This window comes from Lipotes vexillifer, unplaced genomic scaffold (genome assembly GCF_000442215.2).
Source record: "Lipotes vexillifer unplaced genomic scaffold, Lipotes_vexillifer_v1.1 scaffold240, whole genome shotgun sequence".
Classification (NCBI taxonomy): domain Eukaryota; kingdom Metazoa; phylum Chordata; class Mammalia; order Artiodactyla; family Lipotidae; genus Lipotes; species Lipotes vexillifer.
The window spans coordinates 5,958,199-5,969,458 of record NW_006797481.1 but is presented as its reverse complement, the minus strand read 5'-3'; the positions used below and the strand labels follow the sequence as shown (position 1 = coordinate 5,969,458).

Sequence of the window (11,260 nt, the reverse complement as noted above, 5' to 3'; positions counted from 1 at the left end):
GCTCTTCCTAGATAGAGAAATGCTGAGAAAATAGTCAGATACATTTGCAACTAATGCTAGTATCATTTCTTTCTGCTACCCCTGCTTTTTTCTGCTGTCTTTTCTCAGTACTTCTGCATGTTTTTAGTTACCAAGGAGTGATTCCTTGTCCCATATATGTTAATATAGAAAATAGGATACTTTTAATGGTTTTTTGTTCATTAGAATTACCAAGTTCTAAACCACTATATAATTTATAATTGTTATTACTGTTTCTGTCTACCCTGCCACAACCACTAAGAATCATTTTTTCACTGATATATCCAAGAACCTGACATGGTGCCCAGAATATAATAGATATTCAGTGAAATATTTGATGGATGAATACCTTGACACTCCAGAGAGAGAATATTGAGAGGGAATCTGCTTGAGTTAGTGTTTGCTTGGTCTTGTTCACCAGTGTGACCAAATCTCCTTGTATCTGCCTTCCATTTTTATGCCTGTGCCTGACGACGGACTGTCTGACACAGTATCTTCCATAGGCTATCTCCTGTGGAACTTCCTATAGAAAGTCTCAGGTGGAGAAACATTTAAAAAGATTTGCACAACACATTGTAATGCTGACTTTCCAATTGAACAACCAATATCAAATGCTGTTTAGCTTGAGTCCCCAGAACCCAGATGGTATGCTAAGTATAGAGACTGCTTGTGCCATCTACATTTACTCTTGAGTACAATTATATTAACAGATTAGTTACATATAGATAATATAATTAAAGTTTCAGAATGTTTTAGTGCTTTAGTTCATGATTGTAACTTGTAGTACCTTCACTTGACTGCTTTATTTACTCAGATATTCTTTGGGAAAAATGCAAAACATTGTAGATATTTTCATTTGGGTCTATGTTTTGCTTACTTGCCTCAAAACATGATTTTTTTTTCCAAGTTACTTAGCTATATGGACCCAGAAAGGGCAAGCAAACCATAATAAAATTCTGCAGTACCAGCTTGAATCATGTACTTTGCCAGTCTAAATTGATTTTAACACTGTTGGCTGTTCCCACTGTTTATGTATAACTTATCTTGAAGGAATGCAAAACCCTTTATAGGTTAAAGAATCAGAGTGATGATAATGATTAGCATTGACAGTATGCAAAGAAATTAGTGGCAAGACCCATATTTGAATATAGATGTATTTTTTCCTCCCCCCAAAATGCATCACTTGTTTTTTAAAGATGTCTTGGCTCTGTTTCTCTCCCCAGTTGGAACTTTTTTCCTTTGTTTCCATTTTCTCGCTCTGCTCAATTTTGATTTCACTTCTAACAGTTTTTCCTCAATATGGAGCCTGTCCTGGAATAGAGATTTGACTGGTTGCTTTTGAAAATTCATGTGGCCCAAGCTGTTCTAGCTCCTTTTGGAACTTCTCAAGGACCCTTTGCACTCATATGCTCTTGGACTAGGCAAAACCACTTACATTTTTACCTTCTGTATTCAGTGGGCCTGCCTGGTTCCATTGAATGCCTTTTGGATTTTCCTGTTGATTCCCTCTTCCTACTCCCTCTCAGACCCTGGTACCATATGTGTCTGGTGTTGTGGTTTATCCATACCTGTTCATGTTTCGGCATTCAAGAGGAGGATAATTTTTCATTTAACTTTGTTGAAATTGTTTTCTATGTATTTTCTTTCTACAGTTTACTTGCCATAGGTAGGTAGGTAGGTAGGTAGGTAGGTAGATAGGTAGATAGGTAGATATTGAGTTTTTTTTTAATGTGGAAACTCAGGGATATTAAAATACTATGCTACCACTGGCACTGTCCACCTAGAACTTGGCCTCACAGATTATATTTCTTAATTTCCAAATAGTTAACTTGTTTTGATTATATCCAAAATTATAGCTTTAATTTTGATTTTAATCTGATAATATAGTACATAAAATCACTACCATTTGGAATTTTTAAGTAGTTTCTCTGCATAATGTACACTGTCTACTTTTCTACGTGCTCTGTGGATTTAACAAAAGATTTGTTTTCCTATTTTATATGCTCCTGATTCTTTCTCCTCTGTTTTTAACAGAACTTTCTGGAAGTTCAGTCTGTAGTTGCTGTCTGTACTGCCTCACATTACATACTTGTCTTATGTTCTCTGTTTAGATTAACATTCCCCATCTTCATTGAAAGTGCATTTGTTTGTTACCCACGAAGTTGATGTCAAATTTAATGGTCATAGTCCCATCCTCATCTTACTCAGCCAACAAAACCAGCCACTACTTTCCTCTTGCAAGATTCCTTTTCCTTGGCATCCTTGACACAATTCTCTCCTGGTTTCCTCCTACTTAATTGTTCACTTTTTTGTTGTTGTTGTTAGCTCTAATAATGGGGTGGCCCTGAACATCCTCTTAGAAGTTTTAAATGAGTCATATCCAATCTTCACCAAGCCTTCTCACCTTTCACTGTAAATTATGTGCCCATCAACTTGGTTTTGCCTCCATGACTACTACTCTTGTGGAAGCTACTATCATGTCATAACTAGAAAAATCCAATATCCTTCTTTCTAATGTCCCTGCTTTCCTCTATCATCTCTTTCCCACCCAGCAGCCAGAATGATATTTTTCTTGAGAGTTAGATCACGTCATTTCAGGGCTCAGGCCTTATAAAATGTCCCAAACTTTTTATCATGCCAAGGACCTAGGTGAATTAACCCCCGCTTGTCACTCTGAACTTATTTTTAACTTCTCTGCCCCTAGCTCACAATACTCCAGCTCTTGTGACTTCAGTTTCTCAAACAGCTCTAGCCTAAGTGTACTATTCCCTAAGCCTGGAATCCTCTACTAACAGATCTGTGTGTGGCTTTACCATTCTTATTATTTGTATGTCCAGCTCATATATCATGTCTTCAGTGAGGCTGCCCCTAACTGCCTAATCTCAACTAGCTACATATCCTTCCACTGCATCACATCACTTTGTTTTTCTTCAGAACATTTACCATTGTCAAAAATTATGATAATCCACTTATGAGTCTACCTGGTTATTTTTTGCCTCCTGCTATTGGGATGCAAACTCCAAGAGACCAGGGTCTTTGTCCTATTTACAAGGTTGTCACCAGCTCCTAGAACAGAGCTTGCTTAAGCAATATTTCTTTGAATATTTCTTCATGATTTGAATGACTGAATAAATTAATCTTTGTCTGCTTGATCAGATAGGTTATTAAAGAGATATACATATTAAAATTTATTCTGTAATTATGTTATCTAATTCTCCTTATAAGTCCAGACATTGTGTTTTCACTTTATTTGGCCTGTGTTTTTGGTGCATATAGGTTTATTATTTTTATTCATTTTTTGTGCTTTATACATTTTATTTGACCAGGTTTTGATTTTGAATTTCACTTTGCTATTGATATTACCCTTCATGCCTTCATTGTTGTTGTTTCTAAGAGCCAATTTTTTTTTTTCACAATCCTTTATATTTTGGATATAAGTGTGTCACTGCTATAGATGTGCTTTCTATAAAAAACATAAAGCTAAATTATGCTTTTTAATGTGCTATGGAAATCTCTCTCTTTTGATGAGGATTCAGACTGTTCACATTTAGTGCAATTGCTTCTATATACTTTATCTTATTCCTTTAGTTTTTAATTTATTTTATGTTATATGTATTATTTATTTATTTTTCTTTTCTCTTTTCCATACATTTGCTAATTTATTCAAGCCTTTATTGAAGTCCTTTTTCTTCTTTTTCATTTAGATATTTCTCAACACGGTCAGAGTTTACCTTCCTATTCCAATTTATCTTAAACCAATTTCATTGATAATGATTTCAAAATAATTATCCTTTTGAAGATTATCCAGTTCTCAATTGCTGTGTTCAGAATCATCTTTCCATGGATTTAAGTTACTGTTGACAATATTGTTTGATAAGCTCTGTTTCTAAGATACTCTCATGGACAGTACCTGGAGAGAAAACTCATCTGTATCTTTTCCATTTTAAAAGATGTTTTTTCTTAAATCTTTTAAAACATTTTCACCTAGAACCAATCTCCTACAGCAATTGTCTTTCCTCATTGTCTGTATAAATGCTCTGTAATTATTCAAATGCTTAGAAGCTTTTTGGAAATGAATGTTATTATATTTAAGCTTTCATGTATATACCAAAAATTTAACCATTTTCTCGACTGGCTGTAATTCTTTATTTTATATAAGAAACAGTATTTCTAATTTTAGAATGCCATTTCAATTCCTTGCCCTGAAAGCTGGGACAATTGTCAGACTCATTTCCTTTCTTTTCCTTCACTCATGAATTATATCCTCCTCTGCGTTTTGTCTAATGTCTGAATATGGTTTTTCCATACATTTTGTATAGTTTTCTAGTTCTGTAAGACAAGAGAGAAATCTCATCCTTGTTAGTCCATTTTCACTGGAAGTGGAAAGTGTATTACATGTTTTTGAAAATTTTTCATAAAAGATTATTAAAGGAGAAGATTGCAAGAACTTAATTGTTTAGCTTCAGCTATCTGGGAAAATTCTCTTATGTTGACCAGCTCCTTTATACATGATGTAAAAGTGTAATATTTACTGTATTATACTATATACCAGCTATTATGGCAATAATTTTATTTCTATTAATTGAGTTAGTCTTTTCTCTAACACATGAGGTAGATGCTCTTATTATTGCCATCCACATATGGGACAAAAACAGGTCAAATAGTTTTCTAAAATACTTACATCTAGCAAGTGAAAAAGTTGGATTTTCTCTATTTCTCTATCTAAATAGATATCCTCTATTCAGATGCTGCATTATTGATTAGTACACTATATAATACTTCCTCAAGAAACATGTTACAGTATGATCTCTATAATGTTAACGAAAGTGGAGAACAATTTTAGCTTATTGATTTATTTCTCCTCTCAAAATTCATTAACATGAAAATATAAACTGAGGTGATGTATTTTATTCTTGCAGGGGTTTATAACAAAATAGTTGTATGCAGCTTCCCTAGACAAGAATATACAAGAAAAACTAGTCCCCTCAGTTTCCTTAATACAGTTGAAATTAAGTTTTTTGGCATACAAGCAATTATCAATTGTATTGATAGAAAAATGTGATAATTATTAGATGAAGAAACTCATTTGCATGTTTTAGTTAGGCACATTTAATATGTCATAGGATTTCACATGAAAGTCTTAGCATGCATTACTGAAGTAATTTTATAATAGTTTTTTTTCACATCTTTATTGGAGCATAATTGCTTTACGATGTTGTGTTAGTTTCTGCTGTACAACAAAGTGAATCAGCTATATGTATACGTATATCCCCGTATCCCCTCCCTTTTGAGCCTCCCTCCCACCCTCCTTATCCCACCTCTCTAGGTCGTCCAGAGCATGGAGTTGATCTCCCTGTGCTATGCAGCAGCTTCCCACTAGCCATCCACTTTACATTTGGTAGTGTATACATGTCAGTGCTACTCTCTCACTTCATCCCAGCTTCCCTCCCTGCCCCCCCCAACCCGTGTCCTCAAGTCCGTTCTCTATGTCTGCATCTTTATTCCTGCCCTGCCACTAGGTTCATTAGTACCGTTTTTTTTAGATTCCATATATAATAGTTTTCTTAAACCATTTAATGTTACAGCCTGTGCAAAGGTCATCAGCAGTTGGTTATATTAGGTGTTCTCAATGAAATTTTGATTCCAGCACATATGATTTATAATATGGTGATCCAAATTTCTTGATGATTTAAAAATACTGTATTTACAAATGCCATGAAACATCACCACTTTGAAGAAGAGCATAGATTCAGTAAGTTTCAAACTTTCTTTTATTTTGATTTTTCAGATTGCTTTCTCACAACACAATACAATCATGGATCTTGTGCAGTTTTTTGTCACCTTCTTCAGGTAATTTGCTTTTACTGACTTTGAATTTGTTAAACCTATATTCTGATGTATGTTCTATCAATCTGTTAGGTAATTTATCAGTTCTTTAACCTTAAATATGATACAGTGTGTCTTGAATAGTTTTATATACTCAAATATATACCACAGAGCAGAAGAAACAGACTTGACATATACTGTTGCAAGTTTATTTTGCTGTAGAACTATTTAATAGCTAATTGATTCAGGGGAAAGACGATGATAACCCTGTGTTCCCCTGTCATATAAGTAATTAAAGCCTGTTTTAATGAATAAAATTAACAGTGCATTCACTGTATTGATTAGGTCCATCTCCTAGCATTAAAATCCATATCAATTCAATTATTTCTTGGATTTCTTAGGTAATTATTATATGTGCTTAGCAATGTGATGAAATCTGTAGGGGATGAGAAAAAGTAAGTATTTTCTGCCCTCAGAGAGCTTATAATCTGGAGGTACTAAATATGACTTAAGATATAGCATAATTTCCTGGAATATTAGTTATTTGAGATATTAACAGTAGGTCCATTAAAAAGTGTTACATAATTAAATACATTTGGAAAATGCTGTGTATACTGAAGTTAAATAGGGCTTTTTTCGTTTGTTTTTAACTGACATTACTTCTCAGAGTTTTTTTTCTTTCTCACATTTTTTAATATGTTAATTTGCAGTGTATCTTTCTAAAAGAGAGGGCGGAGTTTGTAGCATTCTCAAAACCGAAAAGCTCTCTTCGTAGAACATCTGTTTTCATTTCCATGGGATATAAATAAAGAAACACTGGGCGAGGAGAAGCAGCTGAGTTTTAGTGGTAGAATATCTGTGTGATGGCACCTGAGATCATCTGGATTAGAAAGAATGTTATTTTTGTTGACATGATATGATGTGTACCGCTTATACTGGTCCACTAGGTGCCTTTGTGTAAATTAGACAATTGTGCCTCCTTCTGCCAGGCATAGCCCCACATCACAGCACACAGCTTTACAAACAGTGCATGTAATTTTGACCTTCACTCACCAAGTTGTCTGGGCTGCATTGAACAGCAAAGAACCTGTTAAACCAAATCCTTGACACAGATGATATGCCAAGCACTTTCCTCAACACCAAAGTAACCATTATTTGTTATCTTATAACGACACCATACAATCCTAATACCTTATCTACAGAAGTTAGCAAACATTTTCTGTAAAGAGCCAGTTAGTAAATATTTCAAGATTTGTGGGCTCTAAGGTCTCTGTTGCATCTAAACAACTCTGCTGTTGTGGTGCTAAAGCAGCCTCAGCCAGTATGGAAACAAATTGGAGTGGCTATGTTCCAATAAACCTTTATTATAAAAACAGCTGCTAGGCTGAATTCTGCCTGTGGACATAATTTGCCCAACCCCTGATCTAACTTATGCCTGAATACCTTTAATGACAGGAAACACACCATCTCTTGAGATACCATTTTCTATCTTCAGATAACTAATTGTCTTTATAATTGAGATGGAATCTGCCTCCCTGTAATAGCTCTTCTCATTTACCCATATGGGCCCATACATAGCAAGTCTAATCTCTCTCATCTCCATTTGCACCCCTCTAGTTTTCTAAACTCTTTTCTCCAATTTACACATTCTCTGTTCGTTTATTCACTTCTTGTTGTCAAAATCCTTGCCATGTTGGTCACTTTGCTCTGAAAACAATCATGTTTGTCTTTGTCCCTTAAAAAGTATTAATTTCCAGAATTTAACACTAAATCATATTTTATCACTAACATGTGCAAAGTCTATTCATACTTTAAATTTGTCCCTTAAAAATGAAATTTGAGGAAACAACTTTTTTTTTAATTAATTAATTTTTTTGGCTGTGTTGGCTCTTCGTTGCTGCACACGGGCTTTCTCTCTAGTTGCAGCAGGCAGGGACTACTCTTCGCTGTGGTGTGCGGGCTGCTCATTGTGGTGGCTTCTCTTGTTGTGGAGCACGGGCTCTAGGTGCGCGGGCTTCAGTAGTTGTGGCACGTGGGCTCAGTAGTTGTGGCTCGTGGGCTCTAGAGCGCAGGCTCAGTAGTTGTGGTGCATGGGCTTAGTTGCTCTGCAGCATGTGGGATCCTCTTGGACCAGGGCTCAAACCCGTGTTCCCTGCATTGGCAGGCGGATTCTTAACCACTGCACCACCAGGGAAGTTCCGAGGAAACATCTTAAATATATTTAATGTTATCTGATTTCGTACTTCTGAATATTAAGGGATATTAAGCCTATTAATTAGGTTACAATGTTTTTGGAAAAGTATTAGAAGTTGTAAATGAATGAGTCTTATTTAACGCATAAAAATAAAAATTTTGACAGAATAATGTGGATGTTAATATGCTAAAAAGTTTACTTTTGTGTAAAAATTCACAAAGCTGAATATATATGTAAATTATTTAAATGTTTAGGGTTTTATTTTAAGCTTTTGAATTTGTGTGCATGTTTAAGTTCAATAACTCTTTTATTAAGTAAAAGAAAGCTAGTGTTAATGTGTACCATGTCTTAGAGATGATCCTATTTATTATGTTGTCATCATGGACAAAGTAATATAAAATATTCTAAGCATCGTGTGAGATAAAGTATATTTAATGGGTTTTTTATCATTTAAATTTTTCTCAGTATTAAAATGTAAATTAGCCAGTTTTCTAATTGTCTCATTGTTAAGAAAAGAAAATGCACAAATACTTTTAAGTTTGTTATTTTTTTAAATAAAGTCACTGTTAAATTTTAAAAGAGAGTTTTAGACAGGTCAGCATTTATGGACATCCTTCAATCAGGCCACTATTACTGCTCTTGCTGTTTCTGAGTTACTGAAGTCGCATAGGTGAATGTGTCAGCCTTTCAGTTTAGCCATGGTTTGATGGAGGCCAGTTCATAAACTTTGTGTCAGTTTTTTACCTTTATATTGGGCATAGTTCTGGTGGTAAACATAATTGAGTCAGTACTAGGAAGATCACTTATAGGCATAGCCTGGCTCTGATCTTAGCTTTCTGTGCCATCTTAAGTAGGTCACCTAGCATCTTTAAATCTCAGTCTTTTCATATCTAGAATTAAAGGATGTTGTTGTTAGAGTGTACACTATAATATAGTGAATGATTAGAAAACTGAAAGGAATTATTTTAAAAATAAATACTTTTTTTTCTGGTATGTAAAATGGAAAAGTAAGTCTGTGTGAATCTGAATTTTAAAAGAATAAGCCTAGTAAATTAAATGGAGATATATCAGGGACCACTGTCCCTATACCATTTAGATTTTTAATGGTGGTTCTAATTTTCACTGTCCTACTGGAATTACATAATGTTTTTGATTTACCATCTTGACCAGATGGCGGGTATTTTCAGAGGTTGCCACTTGGTCTTTCCCACTATGATAGATCTTACCCCACAGGCCAGGGATGCAATGTAGGGGTTACTCTAATCACCTTGTACATAAATTCTGATTATGCACTTGAGAAGTAGGGAAGTTATCACTGGGTGGATGCATAGGCACAATTGGCCCACTATGATCCAGAATTTAGCCAGAATTTCTTACCTGGACCCTGGAGATAACCCAAGTCTAACAAGGGTTCATGATGGTATTTTAGTCCTTGGGTATCTCTGTGATCTCTAACCTTGTGTCTTATAGTAATCAAAATATCTACTTACTCCTCTTGCACTGTGTACATACCCGTGTATATACCTGTGTATATACCCAAATATACACAGGGCTCTTTGTAAAGGAATCATACACAGGTCCCTTTGGGGATCGTTTTATACACTTGCCAAGATGTTTCAAAATGTCTTTTCTTCTATGGACTCAGCCACCTATTCAGTGGTTTCTGGATTTGCAAATTAACTCATCTGGGAGCTGAGCAGAGGATCATGATTTTCTCTTGGCAACAACCCTCAGCCTTTGTTCCTCCATTCCTACTTACAACAAAAGTAAATGTTAAATAGCACCGTTGTTGGCTGCCCGTCTGTTTTGCCTCTCGAGATAGATACCATCCATTATTAATCATCCCACAGCTCGTTGTGGGCCAACACCCTTGGTTGCGCCTCCAGTCTTGTTGAACTTTATCCTCATTGTAGACCCTGGATTCTGTCAGTTAGGCACTGACCCTTGATCTTTTTTACTTTGGGGCCCCATCACTTAACACCTCCCTTTGTCACTGCCTCTCCTGTTGTCAGCTCTGGTCTGCAGAAGAAAGCCACCAGTGAACTGCTTAGTGAAGCTGGTGCCCCTTTCATCAGCAAATTTCTCATGTCCTTGGTGACTGGTACGTCCCATAGAAAGTAATCTACCGGCCTTACATAATATATCCATTCTGGTACATTCCCTCCTGTCAGCTTTTTTATTCTTTTCTCTTTCATCTTCTAGGGCAACTCAGGCATTTCCATTTCACTTTGCCTTGGCCAGTGCTTTTTCCAGGCTTATAAGAATCACTTCCTCATCAGGTTTTGCCCCATCCCCTGGAGTCTTCCATAGGGTATTATATCACCTGGTCCTGAGACTATGCACCAAAATTCATGAATTCTTGTTTATCCAGGCTTACATTCCTTCCCCCCTTGATCAAATGCCACCAAAATCCAATTCCTGACATGATCTCCTGGCTGCTGCCAGTACATGCTAGCCAATTCTTGCAGCTTTTTCAAGTATATAATCTTTTCCCTTTCTTTTCAGGCCAAGATGCATTATTCTGTCATTAAATTCAGTTATTAGTCTAGCAATCAGGAGAGGAGGTGGTGGCAGCCTTTAGAGGGGTGACCCTATTGTCTTACTAGAAACGGGAGTTGTAGAACCAACATCCTCAGAAATGTCTATCTAGATAGTCCATTCTAGGTATTCCTATCCCATATTTCAAGAGCTCCAGTTTTCCAACAGTGGCCGTTGTCTTCTCATAAGAGGACTGCTTTGGCTGAGCAGTCTATCATCTCTGGAGCTCTGCAATTCTAACAATTAGATCATCAGTCTACTGCTCATTCGTATTGGCTCCTCCACTGTCAAGAGGTAAGGGCCTGATTTAAAGCTATAAAAGAGACTCTGTAGCTTGTATATTTAACCTGTAATGTTTATTAGTGGCCTTCAGTCTCTCATTATCCCTCTGTAGGGTCAATACAAACATAGCAGTAGTCAGCCAACTCCACTCTCTTTTGAAAGCATTTTCCCCAGGTCACCACTGGTGAAATTTTTAGCAATTGAAGTCTTCTTCCAGGGACTGTCTGTGTCTCATCTAGCAGCATGGATGGTTTCTCTTTAGCCTGCCAAATAGTGAGTGAGCCAGTTTCAAACCCTCATTTTACCTCCTGATTGCTCAGACCACAAGTCATCAGAGAAATAGACCAAAATGGCATTGGCCATGCAGTAAACGTATTAGGGGGAACTCCTGTGAGGGAAAGA

At 36.1% G+C, this 11,260-nt stretch overlaps 1 protein-coding gene across 1 annotated transcript in view; it reads left to right on the top strand.

Annotated features, from left to right (window-relative positions):
- Positions 1-11,260, top strand: part of ATRNL1 (attractin like 1) — a 713,182-nt gene that overhangs the window by 280,385 nt on the left and 421,537 nt on the right. Inside the window, exon 25 of the mRNA XM_007469606.1 lies at positions 5,807-5,868. Within this exon, the coding sequence (XP_007469668.1) occupies positions 5,807-5,868 (62 nt within the window). The remainder of the gene's footprint in view (positions 1-5,806; positions 5,869-11,260) is intronic.